This window comes from Euphorbia lathyris, chromosome 4 (genome assembly GCF_963576675.1).
Source record: "Euphorbia lathyris chromosome 4, ddEupLath1.1, whole genome shotgun sequence".
NCBI lineage: Eukaryota > Viridiplantae > Streptophyta > Magnoliopsida > Malpighiales > Euphorbiaceae > Euphorbia > Euphorbia lathyris.
The window spans coordinates 86086220-86109947 of NC_088913.1; the positions used below are offsets into that span (position 1 = coordinate 86086220).

The 23728-nt window shown below is 32.6% G+C and overlaps 1 protein-coding gene, 1 long non-coding RNA gene and 1 pseudogene across 5 annotated transcripts; 2 read left to right on the forward strand and 1 right to left on the reverse strand.

Annotated features, from left to right (window-relative positions):
* Positions 1 to 1943: 1943 nt before the first annotated feature.
* Positions 1944 to 4411, reverse strand: LOC136227279 (non-specific lipid transfer protein GPI-anchored 5-like; annotated as a pseudogene).
* Positions 4412 to 6273: 1862 nt separating this feature from the next.
* LOC136227299 (uncharacterized) lies at positions 6274 to 9083 on the forward strand. Of its 4 annotated transcripts, none has more exons than XR_010687990.1 (6): positions 6274 to 6368; positions 6836 to 7092; positions 7174 to 7352; positions 7640 to 7785; positions 8093 to 8345; positions 8882 to 9083. It is a non-coding gene; the product is annotated as an uncharacterized lncRNA (long non-coding RNA). The 4 variants fall into 4 exon arrangements; XR_010687992.1 differs by lacking the exon at positions 6274 to 6368 and having other exon boundaries at positions 6395 to 6893; positions 6988 to 7092; XR_010687989.1 differs by lacking the exon at positions 6274 to 6368 and having other exon boundaries at positions 6395 to 7092.
* Positions 9084 to 17936: 8853 nt separating this feature from the next.
* Positions 17937 to 22826, forward strand: LOC136226552 (protein RETICULATA-RELATED 6, chloroplastic). The gene is made up of 7 exons (XM_066015107.1): positions 17937 to 18660; positions 18745 to 18874; positions 19472 to 19999; positions 20219 to 20326; positions 20527 to 21075; positions 21407 to 21520; positions 22416 to 22826. Exons 1-7 carry the CDS (start codon positions 17993 to 17995, stop codon positions 22554 to 22556), a joined length of 2238 nt encoding a protein of 745 aa, XP_065871179.1. The 5' UTR covers positions 17937 to 17992; the 3' UTR covers positions 22557 to 22826.
* Positions 22827 to 23728: the final 902 nt, after the last annotated feature.

Sequence of the window (23728 nt, forward strand, 5' to 3'; positions counted from 1 at the left end):
AAACTATACGTAAATTATATCTAAAAATAAAATATTTACGTAAAGTTCAAAGGTTTTACGTAAAACTCTAATTTTCAAAAGGTTTGTGGTTTTTTCTCTTAAAATAATAAGGTTACGTAAATTTAGTCAAACCTTACGTAAATTATGTCTAAAAATAAAAGATTTACGTAAAATCGTAGGTTTTACGTAAAACTCTATTTTCAAAAGGTTTGTGAATTTTTTTCTCCTAAAATAAAAAGCTTAAGTAAATTTAGTCAAACTATACGTAAATTATATCTAAAAATAAAATATTTACGTAAAGTTCAAAAGTTTTACGTAATACTCTAATTTTCACAAGGTTTGTGGATATTTCTCCTAAAATAATAAGGTTACGTAAATTTAGTCAAACCTTACGTAAATTATGTCTAAAAATAAAATATTTACGTAAAATTCATAGGTTTTACGTAAAACTCTATTTTCAAAAGGTTTGTGAATTTTTTTCTCCTAAAATAAAAAGGTTACGTAAATTTATTCAAACTATACGTAAATTATATCTAAAAATAAAATATTTACGTAAAGTTCAAAGGTTTTACGTAAAACTCTAATTTTCACAAGGTTTGTGGATTTTTCTCCTAAAATAATAAGGTTACGTAAATTTAGTCAAACCTTACGTAAATTATGTCTAAAAATAAAAGATTTACGTAAAATTCATAGGTTTTACGTAAAACTCTATTTTCAAAAGGTTTGTGAATTTTTTTCTCCTAAAATAAAAAGGTTACGTAAATTTAGTCAAACTATACGTAAATTATATCTAAAAAGAAAATATTTACGTAAAGTTCAAAGGTTTTACGTAAAACTCTAATTTTCACAAAGGGTTGTAGATTTTTTCTCCTAAAATGACACGGTTATATAAATTTAGTCAAACCTTACGTAAATTATGTCTAAAAATAAATACGTAAAATTCATAGGTTTTACGTAAAACTCTATTTTCAAAAGGTTTGTTAATTTTTTTCTCCTAAAATAAAAAGGTTACATAAATTTAGTCAAACTATACGTAAATTATATCTAAAAATAAAATATTTACGTAAAATTCAAAGGTTTTACGTAAAACTCTAATATTATGTCTAAAAATAAATACGTAAAATTCATAGGTTTTACGTAAAACTCTATTTTCAAAAGGTTTGTGAATTTTTTTCTCCTAAAATGAAAAGGTTACGTAAAATTTTCACAAGGTTTGTGGATTTTTTCTCCTAAAATGACACGGTTACGTAAATTTAGTCAAACCTTACGTAAATTATGTATAAAAATAAATACGTAAAATTCATAGGTTTTATGTAAAACTTTGTTTTCAAAAGGTTTGTGAACTTTTTCTCCTAAAATAAAAAGGTTACATAAATTTAGTCAAACTATACGTAAATTATATCTAAAAATAAAATATTTATGTAAAGTTCAAAGGTTTTACATAAAACTCTAATTTTCATAAGTTCAAAGGTTTTACGTAAAACTTTAGTTTTCACAAGGTTTGTGGATTTTTCTCCTAAAATAACAAGATTACGTAAATTTTGTCCAAATTTACATAAATTATGTCTGAAAATAAAATATTTAGGTAACATTTAGGTAACGTTAAAAGGTTTTACTTATGGCAACATCTGTGAATTAAAACCGTTGCCAATGTCATCGGCTTTATTGGCAACGATTTAGAAAAAAACTGCTGCCAAATGTCAATGCTCTCCGGAACTATAGTATTATTATTGTTATTGTTATTATTATTATTATTGGATTGAAGGAAGCTACATTATAATCATTAGCATAAAAAACAAAAAGAACAAAAATAAATAATATTTTATAAGCAAAAAATCTTCTGCAAACGATCACCATCACCATATGAAAAGTGTGCATGACATCCAAATAATGATAATGGAATTAATAAAAAAAAAGTTGCAAATAATACAAATTCAGCATCTCAGCATTTACAAAACAATAGCTGAACTAACTTACCAAGCAATGGCATCTATCTAATAGGTCTCATAGCTTGATTTCACAGCAAAAGAACCCAGTCGACAGCTACTTCATATCATGTTGAAAACTTTCATAACATTCCAGTAGACCAAACCACTACATTCCCAAGGACTAACAAGGATATGTCTAGTGCTTAGAGCAAAAGCTAAAGCAGAACCTTGTAAATCACATAAGTGCTGAAACAGCAGCACATTGATTAGAGTAAAAGCTAAAGCAGAATATGCAAATCGCAAGTATATTAGGCGGGACCGGAGAACATAACATCAGTATGCTGTAAAGGTAGAACTGTAAGCAGAAAAGAGAAGAACTGCAAGCAATGAGATGGACAAATTTATGGAGTTTCCATCTGATGTGCCATCTGTTTCTGTTGATGGTACAGTTTTAGATCCAGTACCTACACCGGCAATAAAAAAACGAGTTAGATCAGGAGAAAAGCATAAAGTTTCAGTGCAGACCTATGAATTGATGCACATGATTAGAAAGCTGTTTTATGTACCTGAAGTACTTGAAGTTGGATCTTCTGGTGTTCCTGCCTGAGATGCAGCTGGAGAAGCAGCTGTCCACATTCAGGTAATACAAAGTCAATATTTTCATATTGTTATTGTTTCAACATTTTAGATAAAGTAATCACCTTTAGATTATTGGCATTCGAATTTGGTTTTATATGAGGCTACGTGAAAAGAAATATGTCTTACCATTGCAGCTGCTGAGTGGTGGAGTTTGAACATTGCAAGCACCAGGGAGGGAAAGAGCCCGAGTCTGGTTGATGTTTAGCCCAAGTGATGAAGAACCACCACGTTTAGAACCCGACACAAGCACTGTGGCGATGATCGAACAACACTAGCGAGTTGTATTGCAACACTGTGAACAAGGCTTTTATAGGAATTAAATTAAGGGGTGATGAGGGAGAGAGAAACTTGTGTGGGTGACCAACCCTTCCTATTTATTAACGGTCCTAGTAAACAAATAAGATCTAAAGGTGTTCAACCCTGGAGATTTGGAAAGTTGGTAACTTGTTTTTATGGGTGACCAACTTCTTGCATTTGTATATTTCTCAAATGAATCTCAAACCTGATTTGCAGATGCTAATGCACCTCTAAGCTCCTTTGGAGTAATTTCAGCAATATATACAGGTACCTAGTACAAATAGAATTACAGATTTTGGATCATCTGGAAATATGTTAACTTCTTTCATTGCACATAATGCTCCAGTTTCACTGTTGAAAATGAAAGACTTCCGTAAGCATTATTATAAAGAGACTAGATAGAAAAGAAATACAGAGGGAATACCTATTGCTGACAACATAATCACTGCCAAATGTACCACGTCCAATAAGCTTCCCTTTCTACCAGTGACTTTTCAAGTATATAGCATCTGGTTTTGCAATAACTTGAGAAATGGGGAGTTGATTGTGAAGGTGAAGGTGAAGTTTTATCTCTAGATGCTCCACTATCTTCCTCGTGTCTCTGTCAATTCATGCATTGTAACATCAAAGAAAATAGAAAAAAAATCCAATGTAAAGCCTGTTAAAGGTTATAATTGCACATATTAGTTGGAGGATTCTTACAAGGAACTAATAAATGATTATGCAATGCCTATTTTGCCTTCATACCATTTATATGGTAAATAGACATATCATTCGTAACTCGAATATGGTCTCTTAAATAAAAAAAATTTAAAATCCTAAAATTGCAGAACTTAAAATAATATTGTCTAGCATATTTCCCATGAAACTGCAACCAAGCTCATAAAAAGGAACCAGAACTGGGATTCTATTTAATGTCAAGAAGAGCAAAGATATAGGTGAATGAGTAAAAACAAACAAAACAAAGGCTCAACGTGTAAAATCAAAGACAGATCTACAACACTTAAAGTGAGTCGTTGAAGAATAAATCTAGGACTAAAAAACTCAAAATCAAAATCTAAAAACAGGTTACCCAAGTTTAAGACACCATAAACATTCCAGCAATGAACTAAACAAAAAAGAAGCACAAATCTAATAAATAGAAAAGAAAAGAAAAGGCAAATCAATTTATATATATAGAATTCTAACTTATCTAGAATTCTACTTATCTAACAGTTAATCAATTTATATTATGTCTATTTAGAGTAAAAGCTAAAACAGCACCACATGCATCACTTAAAACATTAATGGAAAATCAATTTGTATATCTTAAGTAAACTAACCAACTACAGGAAGTTAATCACCAAAAATTCAATATTAAATCTGAAAGAATCATATGAATTTTCCTATACCAAGATTTCCAATCCTTCAACCAATTGCCCTGAAAAAGAAATTATGTTGAACAATCATATGAATTCATTTTCTTTTACCCACACAAAATGTCAATTTTTTTTAACAATCATAAGCTATTCAGAACAATAACAAGATCAATTACCAACTGCAGCCATTTGCAGGCTCTGAATTTAGCAAAAATGCAAAATATACCTTTTGAAATGCATCATTAAAACGAAGTGCCTATCGTGATCAGTCGTGCAACCCAAGATCCGGTGCTTCCTCTCAGAACTCCTTCAAAATGGCCAACTTCTTCCATTTTCCGACCATCACACCAGGCTTCTTATAGTCAAGTCAATTAGAGGCTCCCAGAGCTTCTAGGAGAAGAGTATTAATTCGTAGTTGGAGGGCAGAGCTTACCTGAAAGAGGGCTTAGCTTCAATTCAATTTGCGCTACACGACCATATGATGCGGAAGAAAAACTTACAGGATACTCGATTTGATGAGGGTATTGGGAAGAAATCGCCAAATTCAAATACGGGGACAAGTCTGCTGAAAAACACGGAAGAAATACTTGAAGGCTGCAACTCCATTTGGATGAGAGGATTGGGAAGAATGCCAAATTCAAAATTGGCAAACAAAATAAAAATGAAGGGGGATACGAAGAAAGATGGAAGACGAAGAAAGAGAATTTAGTCGAGAGACGCATGAATCCTTTAGAGCAGAGTTGTGTAGAAGGGGAAGGGAATGAGAGACAGGTAGAAAAGGTAACAAGTTAAAATGTGTGAATTAACGCTGAAACGAATTGAATGGATAGGATTAACATTAATTATAAAGAAGGGTAGATTAAGCAAAGTAAACATTACTTTGTTTTTCAACAAAGTAACTGTAGCCTGCACCTATATATATATTAGTATTTAATTTACAATGTAATAAATAATGATAAAAAAATAATTGTGATTACTTAATAATGATAAAAAAATAATAATTGTGGTTATTTATAATATATGATACTCAAAGGTAGAGTAATAAGTATTTTGTTTTTTAACACAAAAATAAAAAGTTAAGGGTAGAAATAATAATTGCTTTATAGTAATTAAAATAATAGAAAAAAGAATGAAAAAATGGATCACGTAAAGAAGTCTTTTTTACAAGCCTATCTCTTTTCTTGTTAATAATAGTTTAATATGGGATAATGGATAAAAAGTAAATAGAGTAAACATAGTGGAGGCCATGCATCCCACATCGGAAATCTGAAGCGGAAAGTGGGAGAAAATAGAGTATAAATAAGCAAGTAATTGGGCATTACAATTACTCAAACCCATGTTGCTTACAGTGTGCTCACCTATGGAGTATTTAAATTTTATAGGTTGGTTTTACAAACCAGTTTATTTGGGCGAGATGTCTGATTGGTTTCCGGTTCAACCGATTGAACTGGCCGGTTTTGTCTGAATTTTATAACATTGTCTAATGTTATATTTATTCTTTAGAGTTTAAATTTGTTATTTTTTAATTAAAAAGTTGATTTTAAATAATAAAAATTTAATCAAGTATAATGAAGCATATTTGAATCTGTTTTTCTAAATAAAAAAAGTTAAAACGAGCCGCTCGATGAGCTTTGAGCTCGAGCCGAGCCTATATCGAGTTCGAGTCGAACATTAAAATTTCAGGCTCGGCGAGCTTCGAGCTCGAGCCGAGCCCGAACTCAACAGTTCTCGAGCCGAGCCTGCCTCTGTTCAGTCTCGGTTCGGCTCGAATGCACCCCTACTTCAGCTCATGCAATAGATCCAACTCCATCGCAAACTATAACGAATGCAAAAAATTCACCTACATTGCACACTGCAGTGAGTGCATAGATCCATCAGCACGGACAACACCTCCACCACTGCAGGCAGCACCTCCACCTTTATTACAAACTATAGTGGGTGCAACAGATCCACCAGTACCTCCACTAGTGCAAACAACACCTCCACTAGTGCATGATGCACCTCCACAAATGCGGACAACACCTCAACCTGCATCAGCCCCACAAGTGCATCCAACAAGTTCACCCACATCATCTTCCGTGCAACAAATTCTCCAATATATTTTGGTGCCGAGGAATCCTTAACTATACGGGTTGAAGGGGAAAATGTAAGTTAATCTCCATACTATTTTTGTTATTTTTATCTTTCAATTATTAACTATGACCTATGAGCTTAAAGCAATTTGAATGAGTTTACTTCATTCTTTAATTAACAATTGTGACTATTATTCTATCATTATATGACTGTTGTTTTTCAATTAGGGAATGTTATTCATAACGGATTGGGGTTTTTCAATTTCTAATTGTAATTAATGTTTTGATTGTCATCATGTTTTTACTAACATGACCATGGGTATACGTTTGTCATGATTAAGATTAGCTTATGGTTTTTTGTTGAATTGCTAACAGAAGCTGCTCACTGATGATATTGATCAGATGTTTAATGATTCTTTTTATTTCTTGATTTATAATATCAATCTAAGTTTCTTCTTTCCTTTCAAAACAATATATGTCCTTAAAGTTATGTATCGAGGAAACTGTCTGAAATTTTCAAGTTGCTCACTGATGAGACTAGATACGAATTTAAAGGTGTAATAAAAGAAACACAAGACTTTTATTTGAGGGAATTTCAGGTAACATTTCAGATTATGCTTTAGTTCTAGCTTGGTTAAATTAATGTTGAATCTATAGATTATGTGTTTAATTTATAGAACTGTGTATTTGTAGAAAAGATGCTAGTGGGATGAAGCAATAGATCAGTTAGTGAAGTTGGCTTACCCACACATAGTGAGGAAGGCGTATAGTCGATTTTTACACGGAGTGCGAAAAAACGTAAAGCTAATATTTTTGCATTAGTTAATAATTAATATTAAAATTGTGTTCCTTTAACAGAGTAATTGTAATTTTATGAAGCACGCAAACAATTCATAACTGAGGAGGTTTATAACGCTTGGGCTACATATTGGGACTCACCTGAGGGAAAGAAGAAATCATGGCTTGGTAAACTTTATCGTCGTGGTGGAGTAGAAGATGGAGCTATGTAATGTCATACCGATAGAGCCTTATCAATGCTCCAGATTCGTGACCAGTTGGTAAGTAGTTAACGCTAATAATCTTGAGATATTGGCATTTGCTAGAAATTGATTATTTGCCTGTTGTATGATAATTGTATGTGGCAGTCCCGTGCATTAAGGCGACCTGTTAATCCATATACTTTATTTGTATTTACTCATACGTGGAATCATGATAGTGTCATATTTGTTGATAAGTGATCTCATAGAATAAATGTAAGTTCTTGCATTTCTTCATTGTACATATGGTTATGCTATATATAATTTGGATGTTAAATGGTTGGTTTAAACAATATTTATTGGAGAAGGTTTCTGCCACATGAGAGAGGTTGCAACAAGTGGATGGTGATCTTGTTGATGAGTATAGAGTTTTTTATGAAGCAGTTGGAGGATTCAACAATAAATCTAGACTCTACGGGCTACGTGATGGATGTGGTTTTTACGCTCAGTCAAGGTCTATAGATGCTTCATCCTATCTTTTGCTAATATATAACTTAACTTTATGTGGTTAACTGTAACTGAAGCATACCACTGAAGGTTTTCATTTCAGAAATTTAATTCTTGTAATTATTGTAGTTGACAACAAAAGGAACTTTTAGTGGATATTTGACCAAATGAAAGTTAATTTTTTTTATAGGTTTTTATATATTTAGACGGGATTAATTGCAACATCATGGTGCAAGTAGATGAACAATTTATTGAATATGTTGAAAATTGATTTTTTAGATGTTTTTAATTGAAATTTCAAAGTCTACTTGCAGACTGAATGTATCATCCTCCTCATCCATACTTCAAATGCCACAAATGATGGAAGAGGTCCAAAGAATGCAATGTGACATCCAAACTCTTATAGTTGGTCGACAATCACATCAGTTGCGTATGGATAAGATTGATGCTCGTCTTGATAGGGTTTTAGGAATAGTTGCAGACCTGAGAGCTGAGATCGAGATACTACATTCAAACATCATGTCAGTCAATGCATCAAATCCTCGTCCACAAGCTCCCTAGGGACATGTATTCATCATTTTTATTTCTTATTTGCTATTACCAATATTTCATTTTTCTCATCATGCGGTTTAGGAATGTCATCATGTGTTGTTTGATAATCATAAGAGTTTAGATTGCAAAACTGATTGCTGCAAAACTATGCATATTGTGTGATGATCTATCAGGAAGAAATGTTGTTCGTAGAAATGATTCAATTAATCAATTTTATTTCAACTATACATATGGTAGAGATAATGATTTGCAATGCTACCTTCATGAGAAAATCACTGTTGTTAAGACATACTTAAAATGGATGAGTTCAGCATGATGAATTTAGGTCTTTAATGAATGTATGAATGTTGTGTAAAGACCAAGTTTCTGGAATTTAATTTTCAACCTTAGCTATTGTTGTTTTGTCTTACAATTTGGGCATTTTTTATTTTTGCAAAATCTTCCATTCATAATTCATAGACCATGTTATCCCATATTTGCATTTTCTATTAACTTTTGGAGTTTATATTGTGTTAAATTAACAAGTCTTTTTTTGTTATTTTTATTCACAGGTAGCTATTTTACATTTAACAAGGGGCGCCATCAAATTATATCAACGTATTTTGGTAGTTGATGTATGTGCATTTTTTTTTTGTTAGGATCTAATATTGTTTAGATTACAATAGGGCACCATCAAATTATATCTTTGTATTTTGAAAACTGATCGATAGTGCATTCTTTTGGACATATTTTGTGAAGAATCTAAAACTTTTTAGCTTATTATAATCTAGTTAATTTTGTAACAACTATGGTTGAATTTATAATTTTTAATATATTCTAATTTTAGTTTGTTTTGATTATATTTTTGTACATTCAAAATTATGAATATTAATTATAATAAAATCAATTCTAATGTTTATTTATTAAAAAAATCATTTCATACATACTCACGGAAAAACTGTCAAATTATTCCTCTTGATGGAATAACATTACTGACGGAAAATAAGTTTTGCCAAATTTTTCGTCAGAACTTTTGACGGTTTGAGCGTCAATAAAATTGTCAACAACTTCTGACGGTTAAAATCCGTAATAACAACGTCAAGATATATTGACGAAAATTGTCTGTCAACAACTCATCAGGTGCGTTTCCGTCAATATTTTTTACTGACCGTGTTTACTTGACGGTTTTCATTCCGTCAATATTCCATCAAAAACATACTTTACTATGAATTTTCTCGATTTTCTGTCAAAAAATGAGTATTTTCTTGCAGTGTATACAACACATTACAAAGAGAAATAGGTCTGGGTCCTTCATAGACATTGGGGACTCACATTTTGGAATCAAGATGATAATAATGTCATTCAGATTAGTTGGAAATTTACCTATCTATAACCAAATTGAACAAACAGTAAACACATCTATTCCTATACTATCCCAATAATGTTGGAAAAATTCGGACTTAACCCGTCAGGACCAGAGGATTTCTCCAGGTTTATAGAGAAAATAATGGACTTACACTCTTTATAATGAAAAGGATCCACAAGATTATTATAAATATTAGTAACAATAACAACAGGCATCACATTAATAGTATGAGAGTGAACAAAAACAGAGGGTGCAAAAAATTGAAAGATTGTCCATGTCAAAAAAGGCACAAGTAAGGGTTATTAAGGTAAAATTCTTTAAATCTAAACATCCTAATAATCATTGGGTACTTCTTATACTTATTTTTTATTTGCTATGACAAGAATAAAGGAAAGTGTTTTCCTTAATGTTTTTGGTTATTCTAAAAACCATCTCAATATCAACAGTTTTTATATTTTAAAAAAAAATATTCAATTTCTATTTTTCCTTAGAATTGCTAATAAGAGAAGCAAAGTTCGAATATATAGACTTGACATTGCAATTCAAATTAGTTGAAATATGAAGAGTTCACAAAAATGGATAATCTGTCTCATAGACTTACAAACCTGTTACTTTTTATGTACATACTTTTTTGATTTATTAAAGAACCAAAATCTGTTCTTTTTTTACATATGTTTTTTTTACTCCATTCATAGCAGGTTGAAAAAACACATCAAGAAAATATATTTAAGATTACCTTACTCTTTTTCCATGTATTTTTAAAAATTACAGAACAATAAATATGTCTTAAGAATGTTAAAGTCTTAAGAAAACAGTCAATCTGTATTAAGAATGTTAGATGTGATTAACAAAAAAAAACAAAACAAACACATAAAATATATAAACAATAAAACTGGAAATTAAATAACAGAGTTAAAAAAAATTTGAGGTCTGTATTAGCAGCCTCCTTAAGACAGATTTTGTCGCTATCGACGATCGTCTCCCAGGACATAACAGATTACGCAAGCGAACTCTTACCATGTGTAGATTCGTTATCACCGGAGCAGAAAACAAGAACAATATGAATAGACAGAGAGTAGAAAATTCTAGAGAATCTTTTTCCAACAATCTCTAAATTTGACAATCCATTCTATATAAATGGAACTCGAAAGGGCACGACAGCCCATGATGAACACGATTGTTCACGAGCGAACACGACTATTCATCCATGGACGTGTTTGTTGGTATTTAAATTAATTATATATTTTTATTTATTTTTATCCAACAAATAGCATGCATTGTGATTGGAGACTTTAAATCGGAATATATTGATGATATAATTGATTGTATTTTTCAACTCTTCCTCCTTAACTAATGTACATGCCGAAAAATTGAAAGCAAATGATATTCCAATCATCATTTTCTCTTAATATTCAAAAGCGAATTGCATACTCTAATTTATAGAACATAGAATCAAGTAGTAAGTGTAAATTAGAACATAAATGAAGTAACATAAAGTAGTAAATGATAGGGGTGGGCACGGTTCGGTTAACCGGTTCATTAGGCAAAAAAATTAACCAAACCGTTATCAACGGGTTTTTAACCATCCAAACCGAAACTGGTCCATATCAATCGGTTAACCATCAACCGGTTAACCATTAATTTCGGTTAGGTTTTTCGGTTAATGGTTTTTAACCAATTCTCACTAGATAACAAAAAATCGACGGTTAAATTTTTACCCAAACCTAATTTTTAAACAATATTAAAATACACATAATTTCAAAAATTCAAACGAAACGAATTCATATAAAAGTTTAGAATTCAAACATAAGTACCGAACTAAAAAACAATCCATCAAGTTTAAAACATAAAAAAATGTAAATAATATTTCGTCAAAGTACTTATTACAATATATAATCTATGTTATATATTTATATTAATCTATATTATAATCTATGTATTTATATTTATATTTGCATTGCCTTTGTCGTTAAATGGCCTATATTTTTTTTTAAATTTATATTTATTAAATGGTTCGGTTAACCATTAACCGCGGTTTTTGAACACTCTAACCCTAAACCGAAACCGAAACCAGTACCTATCTATTTTTTTAACCATTAAGAAAACCATCGGTTCGGTTAACCACTTTTTTCGGTTCGGATTACCGATTTTCGGTTCGGTTACCGGTTTGACCGGTTTTTTTGCCCACCCCTAGTAAATGATAACCATCATTTTCTGTTTAGTGCAATTGAGTATGTGCAAAGTAGTAAGTGATAACATAAAGTAGTTGCATATATACTCTAATTTATAAAACACAGAATAGTAACATCTTTTTAGTGCAACGGTGTATGTGTAAAGTAGTAAGTGATATTATAAAGTAGTTGCATACTTTAATTTATAGAAGATAGAATGAAGTAATATCAATTTGGTGCAATTGATTACGTGCAAAGTAGTAAGTGATATCATAAAGTAGTTGCATACACTTGATCATAAAAAGAAAGAGACAAGCACAAGCAGTGTTCTAAAAGTCGGCCAAGTCGGCGAAATTCAGAACACTGACCGATTTTTTATAACTGGGCGGGTTAAGTCGGGGGTCCGATATATTTCCGCCTAGGCGGTTCAAGTCGGAATAAATCGGGGCAAGTCGGGCTAGTCGGGCAAGTCGGGTTAGGCGGCTAAAAATCGGGCCAGGCGGCTAAAAATCGGGTCAGACGGCTAAAAATCGGGTCAAATCATAAAATTATAAAAATTTTGCTACAAAATAAATAATACAAATAATTAATGATCACAACAACAACTAAAAATAATAAAACTAATTTACATAACACTAAATAAAATTAATTTCAATATATTAGATTACGAATATTAAATATTTTGATGAAGAAAATAAAGAATTATTTGATGAATATGGAGAAGGTATTAGACATATTTTTTTTATGAATAGTTATGGATATTTTATTATTTATTTAAAGAAAATATTTATAATATTTATTAATATTATTTTTAGATGTGATAATTTATATTTTAAATGTGTTTATATAATATTTATTTAATTATAAATATAAAAAATAGAAAAATACATATCCGATTAATCCCCGATTAATCTTTTGAGATCTTGTCCGCCCGACTAGCGCCTTACGACTTTTACAACACTGAACACAAGTAATGGAAGTTAGAAGAAACAAAGAAATCCCAAAAACGAGCCACTCTCACAATAGAAGAGATAAAACTTGTGTAACCCTACATTTACGTTTAGATATATCGAAAGAGATTTAGGAGTTTAAAACTAATTTAAGAATAAGAATTATTAAAAAAGAAAATAATGGTCATAAAATATTAGTGTTGTTATTTATCATTTTACACAAACAACTATTAGCAACCAACTAAATTTTACCAAAAAAGTTTACACACATTTAGTCAAATTAGTTAAACAAAAAAGATAATAAACTAAATTCTAATGTAACAACTAAACTCTATTTATCAAATATAGTCTATATCTAAATCAATTTGTAAAATTTGCTAACTTAAGAAAAATCAAGTTAATATTTAAATTTCGATTTGGACTAAAATAAAATTATTCGTCAATGCAAACTTCAAAAACCATTTTCATCCTTAATTCAAATTATTTATTTTGTAAAAGTAGTTTTTAATTGGAAAATTTACAAAATTGGATCAAATGGGAGACCCATTTACATATTTAGACTAATTACCCAACATACTACATATCTAGACTATATATTTGTGATTTTCCCAAAATACCCTAAACCTTTTATCTTCCCTCATTCTTTTCTATCGGTTTCAACATTTCATCTCCCCCTTCCTGTGTATCGGTACATCTTCCCCATTCCTTTATATTTTGCGAAATCACCTCCATTTTCTTCATCATCATGTCTGTCTTTTTTTTTTCCCTCTTTATCTTTTGATTATTCATCTTCCCGTTTCTAGAAAATTAAGTCTGGTTCTTCATCTTACTGTTTCTTTTCGTCTCTTGGTTTCTTTCTTCTTGTTCGAATCGAAGACATCGTTATTCTGTGTGTTTTCTGTGTTTATCATAGGGTAAAGTTCAAATAAAACCCCTGTAGTTTCACTAATTTTCAGATAAAGGACTGTGATTTACTTTTTATCAAAACAATGATTGATGTTTTTAACTTTAACAAAATAAGGACTTTTTCGATTGATACTATTAAAATCACCTTTGATGACTTCAAAAATGACATATTTTAAGAACTACTAATATTCTAAGCAACTTTAATTCTTCAACTTTTTTATTTTGAGATTGTTTAGATAATGTTTGGTAAAGAGAGAGAAAGTTAATGTTTAGAGAGAGAAAGTTCCAAAAAAGATGATTTTCGAAAATTGAAAATGTAGTTCCATAGAATATATGACATTGAACAACTTTAATTCTTGAAAATTTTCATTTTCAGGTCGTTAAAGATAGTTTTAATAGCATTAATCCAAGTTTGAAACCTCAATCCTCGTTTTGACAAAAAGTAAACTACAGTCCTTTATCTGAAAATTAGTGAAACCACATGGGTTTTATTTGAACTTTACCCTTTATTATATGGTTATTATCGATTTTATTGGTAAAATGCATAAATAATGTAAGTATCTACTGTTTCATCTTCATCTTTTTTCAGAAAATAGATTCGTAAAATGAGTTTTGTGAAGTCCGCGAAGAAAAAACAGACTGAAAATGACGATTTTGATTCGTAGAAAGTGATTATCCGAAGTTTGCGAAGAAAACTCATCATTTTTAGCATGATTTTTTCTCTTCACAGACTTCACATCTTCTCTTTCTGCGAAGCGAAATTGTCCTTTTGTTTAATTTTCTCTTCGCAGACTTCGCATTTTCTCTTTTTGCGAAGCAAAATCGTCATTTTTTTGTTAAATTTCTCTTCACATGCTTCACAATTTTGCTAACACGACTTAATTTTTGTGAAGGTGGTTGAATACAAAACATCAAATTCAAGTATCCCTTCAGCTTGAATACAAAAGCATCAATCACAATAGATTATGTTATGAGATGTAGGGGAGATGGTGTTCTGGGATGTAGTGAAAGAAAAGAAAAATCACCATTATTATCCCAAAAGGTCATTCATTCTGTATGACACTGCCGATTTTTCTTGCTTTTGTAAAGCCTGGAAGCACTCAAATTCATGACGTTTAGGGTTTGAATTATTATTGCAATTTTGTTATAAATTTTGATAATGTTGTGATTTTAATGTTAGAATTATTGTTGTAATCTTGTTATAAATTTTGATAATGTTGTGATTTTAATGTTAGAATTATTGTTGCACTATTGTTGTTATGATTTGAATGTTATATATCACAATTTGCGAGCCTGCGAAGATAATATTGTTTAAGAACAGGGGCGGAGACAGGCCGGGCCCCGGGCTCCGGCACCACCCTTGAGGAATAGTGCTTTATGTCCGAGTAGCCCCCCTAAGAAAACGAAATTACTACTTATAATATATAATGTAAATATTTAACATTGAATTAAGATAGTACAGATGGTCTGACTAATACGTAAGGTTCACTTACATTTTAAGGGGTACTAGGTTGAACCTCCTTATATTTTTCCCTTGAATCCCTATTTTTATTTCATTTTGACTTTTTCCCTTTAAATCTCAAAATTTTTCACTTGAATCCTTATTTTTTTTATTTCATTTTGATTTTTTCCCTTTAAATCTCAAGATTTTTTCCTTAAATCCCTTTTTTTTTTATTTCATTTTGATTTTTTCCTTAAATTCCTATTTTTTTTATTTCATTTTGATTTTTTCCCTTTAAATCAAAAGATGTGTTTTTATCCCATTATAATATTTTCCTTTAAATCAAAAATTGAATATTAAATTTATTATTTTTTTAAATTAAAATATCAATATTATTACCTAATTTAATTATCTTTTCCATCATCATTATTAATTAATTTTAATTTTTTCCTTTTATTAAAATATCAATGTAAATATTCAATTGATAAAAAATTAATTATGTCTAAACTTTTAATTTTTTAATCAACACATTAAAATGAAACAGTTTTATCATGTTGGAAGTTAAAATTTTTTTACCAGCCCTCACGGACTGGACTCTAGAAAATTAGCCAACCCGTAGGCTGAAAGTAGCCCCCCAGATTTAAAATCCTAGCTCCGCCACTGTTTAAGAATATGACTTTTACTTCATATTGCGAAAACTGCGAAGTAAAAGTCATTCTGCGAATTAGTATTACCTTCGCAGGCTTCACATATTACGGAAAATACAAAGTAAATTTCATATTCTTAAGTAGTGTTATCTTCGCAGGCTTCATAAATTGTGAAAAATGCGAAGTTAGACGGAAAAGAGAAAGTAAAAATAGTAAAATGTGATATATATATATAAAGGTATTTTCAAAAAGTCATAATAAAATAATCTAAATAAGTAAATATATCTCACATTTGATGGAGTTTTATAATTTTTTCTTTTTAATTAATTTTTAAAAGCCCCAGCCATCCACGTAAGTGAGTCTTGAGGACGGCAGTAGACCACATTTTTTCAATCTTTATTCTCCACCTGTAAAAACCCAACAAATTATTTTTCGTAAGAACAATCGATTATTATTACACGTAATTTCCAAGTCACAACTTTTTGTCTTATCTCTTCAATTTTTTTTATATATATGTTTTACTTTATCTATCTCTCCACTTGCATACTAAAAAATTAAAAACATTTTTAACTCTGTTTTTTTTTCTTAATGCATAATTAGCCCTCAACTTACAAGTTGTTTCATTAGTCCCTTAAATTTATTTAAAATAACATAATTAACCTTCTAAATCAACATAAAAAAAGCAGCAAACGATTGAGTAAATTGAAATGAATGTCACATTATGCAATTTTAATAACTCAATAAATCACTTTAAGCAAATTTAAAAAGGCAAATAGATAATTTTAAATAAATTTAAGTGTTTAATAAGTACTGTAAATAAGTTCAAAAAATTAACGAGATATTTTATGCCAAATTTAAATGGTCCTTGATGTATTAAATATTTTTTTAAAATCTAAATTATAATATTCTTTGATGTTCGAGACTTAGTGAGAGTCAACGCTCTTCACCACTTTTTGTGGATAATTTGAGTGAAAATTTAATTTGAAGTATCTGCTTGGTTTACCTACTGTTTGTTCTTATGGTTTGATGTTTACTATTTGAAAAAACTATTTTTTCAGAAAGCAGGATGTTTTTATAAAAAAAAGATATTTTTTAACTATAAAAAACAAACATGACGCGTCTAACCAAACGTATAAAACTGCAAACAGAAAATGAAAAAAAAATCAAATACCCATAAAGTGTCTTCTAACAAACTATACCATATAAATATATTTTATTAAGTCTTTAATATTTTAATTTGTTAAATATATAAATTGAATACGTCAGGTACCCCTTTGTTGAAGGTCGTTCAAGCTTTTCCTGGAAGTATGGCATGGGTTACTTCAGCGCCGTAGCGCCTGGTACTCGAACATTGGCTCGAGGCATTTTTTCTACCCCTTCTTACCCTGAAAAAGCAGGGACACCGTGCGTCCTTGAACCGATAACCAGCCTCACTGCTCAAGCTGAAAAACGAAGGAGTTCAACTCAAAAAATCAGGTGACCAAGACAAAATTGAGTATCCCGTTGAGTTCTGCAAACCCGCTGATCACGTAGGAGAGATATCCAGCACTTCCATGGGTCAGAATCAGAAGATGGCCCACTACATATTGACCAACTTCCTTTTCCCCAAGATCAACTGCACCAGCTCAGCAACGAACTTCGAACAATGCTTCATTTATCACATGCTGAACTACCAGCCGATCAATATGCCAGTCTTTATTATCGGTGGTTTTCAACGGAGCACTGGAACCCTTAGGTTAGGCTCCATTATTACCAGAATCCTCAAAGATCACAAGGTGAGTTTGGTTGAGGAAATCCACACCTGGGGAACAGAAATCACTGCAACTGCACTGTTCGGCTTTGTCTACGGCCAACCGATTATCCCTAAGAAAGGAAAAGGGGCCACTGTTCCGGATACAAAGAGTATGATGACCCGAAAAGGAAAGAAGGAAACGAGAACTCAAGCTGACCCAAAGGACAGAAAGAGGAAAGCTGTTCAAAGCCCCTCTAGAGACGATGTTTTCACCAAAAACTTAGAATTTATAATTGTAATTGATTAAGAGCTGAATGACATAAATTAAAATACTAGGGACTTAATTGATAAATATCTAAAAAATAAGGGACGTATATTTCATTCCTAAAAACTTTGCCAAAAACATTTAAAAATAACCACGCAAAATGATTCGCTCTCTCTCTTCAGGTGGTTCCTTCCGATAACGTAAAATGAAGCCTCACAATATACAAGGAGGCTTCGCCTGTAGACAATCACCGCCGTACACATGTAGCTCTCCTTCACCGGAGCCACCGCTTCTCAGCCGTCAATTTCCCTCCAAAAAGTCCCCGCGCCACGTCAAACTGTCAATCCGTGCTCGCCAACAATGCGACGCCCCCGATGCTTCCGCCACCGGTCAAATTCAAACCTCGAGCAGCCGCCGAGTATTGATCAGTACTTCAATTCTCGCTCTCGGCGCCAGCGTTCTCAAATCCGCCGTGTCAAAAGCCGAGGACGTTAACAAGCCTTCACAAGCTTCCTCTTCTTCTTCTCGTCCTCCTCCTCCTCAGCAGGCGGTGCCGCCTGTAGAAGCTGCGAATAAGACTCCGGAGGCGGTTAATGTTGAGATAAGTTCGAGGATTTATGACGCCACGGCGATAGGAGAGCCAATGGCTATGGGAAAGGACAAGAGGAAAGTGTGGGAAAAGCTCATGAATGCAAGGATTGTTTATTTGGGAGAATCGGAGCAAGTGCCAGTAAAAGACGATAAGGAATTGGAGCTCGAAATTGTTAAAAATTTGAGGAAAAGATGTGTCGAGAGCGAGAAATCGTTATCTTTAGCCATGGAGGCCTTTCCTTGTGATTTGCAGTCGCAGCTCAATCAATACATGGATAGAAAGTATAATACATTTATTATCGCAACTTAACAACATTCATATATACATAGAATAAGTATATATTGAGAAGTGTGTTATGGTGGCAGGATAGATGGAGAATCTTTGAAGTCTTTTCTGTCACACTGGCGGCCTCAAAGATGGCAAGAGTATGAGCCTCTTTTGAGCTATTGTCGAGAGAATGGAGTTAGGATTGTTGCTTGTGGTACTCCACTTAAGGTAATTCCAGTTCTTCTGTTGGCATCAATGAGTAAACAGATAAATTGTACACTTTGTTTCATGCACTAGTTATGGGGCAAAATTATTTCTATTCGATCTTTTCATTATCAAAGTTGTGCAAATTAATATGGTGCCAACAATTATTTGGAAACCTACCATCATATATAACCAGATTCCAGAATGGTATTATGAAATTTGCATTGCTTTAGTACTTTTTACCTTCATACATGTTTGATCTTTCTCAACTAGTAATTTTCTTATTGTACTCCAAATATCTTCCCCTTGCCGCTAGCACGTAGAGATGACTGCAGAGATTACTTTTTAAGGCCATTTTATCCTGTTTATATCATTGGGAATTTGAAAATGATTATTTTGGATTTGAACCCATCAATATATTGTAAAGATGCTTGAATTGATTGCACTCTACTGTCATTTTCTTGTTCACCATTCTCAGGAATTTATATGTATGTTAATTGCTACGAGTTCTATGCACAAATAAAGAGTTGACTGTCTATTCATCTTTCTTGTTTCCTACCTAAGTATTGTTATTGGCTTAGTTTGTAGAATGTTCTGAATGCTGATCTTTATGGCATACAGGTCATACGGACAGTCCAAGCTGAAGGTATACGTGGGCTTTCAAAGGCTGATCGTAAACTATATGCTCCTCCAGCTGGTTCTGGCTTCATCTCAGGATTCACATCTATTTCACGCAGGTCAATTGATATAAACTCCACCAGTCAGGCTGTTCCTTTCGGGCCAAGCTCATATTTGTCCGCACAAGCAAAAGTAGTGGATGATTACACTATGTCCCAAAATATATTGCAGGCGGTGGTGGATGGAGGAACCACTGGTATGATAGTAGTGGTGACAGGTGCAAGCCATGTTTTATATGGATCAAGAGGTACTGGGCTGCCAGCAAGGATTTCAAAAAAGATGCAAAAAAAGAACCAGGTAGTTATATTGCTTGATCCTGAAAGACAATCCATGAGAAGAGAGGGAGAAGTTCCAGTTGCTGACTTTTTGTGGTATTCAGCTGCCAGACCCTGCAGCAGAAATTGTTATGATCGTGCTGAAATTGCTCGAGTAATGAATGCAGCAGGTAGAAGGCGAGATGCTCTACCTCAGGTGAGCTGAATTGCTACTTTATAAGAACTACATTTTTCTTTGTTAATTTTTTATTTCACCACTTCAAATGTGAAAACAATTGTTAATGTAGGTACACAAATCTTGTCTCTTTTCTGAGTTCGCCAGTTAAATTTTAATTCTTAACAGATTTTCTCATGAGTACCACCTTAATTTGATGTACTTCATTATTATGAAATTCCTTTCTTCTATGCATATCAGGATCTTCAGACAGGACTTGATCTTGGTTTAGTATCACCAGAGGTACTGCAGAATTTCTTTGATCTAGAGCAATATCCTGTTCTTAAGGAACTTTCTCACAGCTTCCAGGTATAATAGCTTTCTTGAAGTGATAAACTTCATTTGGTCGTTCAGCAAGCAGTTACTTTGCCTGCTCGCTGAAAATCTTCTTATTTGTGTAGTGAATATATTGATTAATTAGCGATGGTTCAGGAAAAAAATTTACAATTTATGTTAGGGAAGGAATATTTGGCAGGTGCTCAACTTGATCATAAGTCTTTGTGGTGCAGGGTTTCAGGGAAAGACTGCTGGCAGATCCCAAATTCTTGCATAGATTAGCTATAGAAGAAGCCATTTCTATAACCACTACTCTCTTGGCACAATATGAGAGGCGTAAAGAGAATTTCTTTCAAGAACTTGACTATGTAATTACGGACACTGCGAGGGGAATAGTGGTTGATTTTTTCACTGTGTGGCTTCCTGCCCCAACTTTGTCCTTCCTTTCATATGCTGATGACGGAAATTCTCCAGACAACATTAATACTTTGAACGGTCTCCTTATGTCAATACCAGACAATGCTTTTCAAAAAAATCTTGCAGGGAAGGACTGGAATCTCAGTCAAAGATTTGTGTCTGTGCTATTTGGGGGTCTGAAACTCTCTAGCGTTGGATTTGTCTCCAGTATCGGTGCTGTAGCTGCCTCAAATGTGTTGTATGCAGTTCGCAACATCATTAATCCTGCATCGGTTACAAATCAACAAATGAAAAGATCCCCAATACTTAAAACAGCAGTTGTTTATTCTTGCTTCCTTGGAATATCAGCAAATCTACGGTACCAGGTAGGCATAGAGATTATTCTTTCTTCATAAGCTTAAGATTTTTTGCTCAAGTTTAAATGGTCAACTGCCTTGAAGCTGAGGAATGTGCTCACAAATTTTGATAAAGAAAACCATGTAATCTACTCCACAGTTTATTTTAGTAAAATTAAAAGCTGAACTGCTTGAAGCAGAGTAACGTCCTCCCTTAAACAAAATAACCACACCTTTCTATTTTAATGAATAAGGCTCGGAAACTGTCTGTTTTCATGAGATAGATAAGATAAACTTATGTTATATCTGTATTTAATTTTATCCAAGATATTTACTTCAAATTTTGACAAATACTGTGCAGATCATTGCTGGCCTAATTGAGCATCGGATTTCTGATGAATTTTCTTCTCAGACATTGCTTGTAAATATGCTCTCATTTCTCGTCCGGACAATAAACTCCTACTGGGGAACACAGGTTATAACCCTATTTATTCCTAATCTGCTTCAAATTTTAGTTATGGCACAGCATTTAGTGATCCTATCACATTTTTATCAAGTTCTTGGAATTTTTTTGAAGATATGCATCTTATTCATGTTATATAGTCAAAAGATAATAACCATTTTTTACACGGTTGTCTGAATCCTATTGAGACGGTAAAACTTTTGTAAACTGTGGGGATATATCTCCTCCTTTTTACTAAGAGTTTGGGGTTGTAGCATGCTGTGTTTCTATTTGTGAGTAGCTGCTATATGAGGTTGATGGATGTTATGCTTTATCATTATCTAGGCCCTTTTTCTCTTTTTGATTCTTCACCATTTCCATTAGAATGGACAATGGCCTTTCGTTTCTTCTTTTGAAAACGATATATACACTTTTTTCCCTTGACTGCTTAACTTTGTGGCTTAATACATAATTACACATCTAAATTTGTCACTTTTTGCTGTTTGGCACCTCGAACTTATACTTGGACCTATCACACATCTAAAGTTGTCAATTCTAGAATTACGTCATTTGATGATTTGACAGATTTTAAAGTTGACATGGCACAACCGAGTTAAACTTTCACCTAAACTCATCCCATGCTATGTCAGCAAATAAGGTTGCCGGAGGTCCAAAACTCACAAGTTGATTTGTGTGATAGGTCCAAGTATAAATTAAGGGTGCCAAAAGACAATAAGTGACAAATTTAGGTGTGTAATTATATGTATTGCGCCTAACCTTTTTGTCTATAATATATAAAATCATCCAGTCCAGGTCTATCTTTTCTTGCCAAGCTAACCACCACCACTTCCTGAATTCCTGATGGAATCAACAAAGATGATGTCTTTGATTATTTATTCTTCTTTCCTTTTGTTTTTAAATGATGCAGCAATGGATCGATCTTGCACGCTTTTCAGGATTGCAGAGTAAGAGCAGTGAAACATCATCTTATGAGTCAGAGATTTCTGCCCCTGATGCTGAGATCAACACTGCAGAGAATGCCAGTGTTAATGAAATTGAGAATCAGTAAGGTGATTATTCCGCTTACATATATTCATACTAATTTGTAAATCATTCCTTCAAAGTTTCTTAGAAATTACAGGAAATGTGTTTCAATTTTTTGGCTTAGATCTCTAGTGACCTTTATGTATATCTTTCAATATAATTCCTCCAAATTTTGGTAAATGTGCGTCTCGTAAGTGTAGATAAACATTTGTATGTGCTTCATATAAGATCCCCAACAACTCAGCAGTAATACTTCAATAGAATGAAAGACATAATCCTTTGGCTGTTTGTTTAACAGATCTTATGGAAGAGCTTAAATTTTAGATTTTCAATATTATTATCTTTTGATTGTTGTTTAATATGTGATAACGGAGTATCGGAACTTGTCTACTTGTCCAAAACGTCTTGGCAATCTTCTTTAGCTGCGAGATAATAGTTAACGTACCATATAGTGTCTATACGAGATTTTTTGGTTAAGTCTTCCACCAATTAGGAATCCTTATGAGTTGAGGATGTCCGTATCCCGTAAAGAGTCTTTTGTCATGTAGGATTCTAATGTATCTCGAATGTTCCTTTACTTGAAGGAAGCCGAAGCCTCTAAAGGCACCCTTAGGCATACTCCGTTGCATGTGATCTTTAAGCCTAAAAGGGGCGGTGCTGACGTCATTCGTATGATGTCATTTTGCATGATACCAATATGCGTAGTACTTAGGGGGCGTTTGGTTTGGGGTCTTTAAGAATGGGAATGGGAATGGGAATGGGAGGGTTTTATTCCCTTTGTTCTTGTTTGTTTACAAAAAAAAACCCATTCCCTTTACTCATTTTAGATTAAGCCATTATCCCACTTTAGGTTAAGCCATTACCCCATGCCTTCTGGGAAATTGGATTCCCTTTACCCCATTCCCTTTCCTAAACATATCCAAACACATAAAGGAATTAATGGTTATTTCTTTCCTTTGCTTTCCCTTTCTTGATTCCTTTTCCCTTACCCCTTGTGAACCAAACGACCCCTTAAATGGTATAAATGGGCCTTTAAAGGCATCTCTGTGGTTTCCTTTGCTCATTCTTTCTTTGATTGTGCACCGATTCTTCTATTTTGCTGCTGCAGTGCCTTAGTTACTGTCTTGCATTGCATGTAATGTGATCAGTTGGCAGCATTCAACTTCCTTTCTTTTCTTCCCTATAAGCATTCCGCTA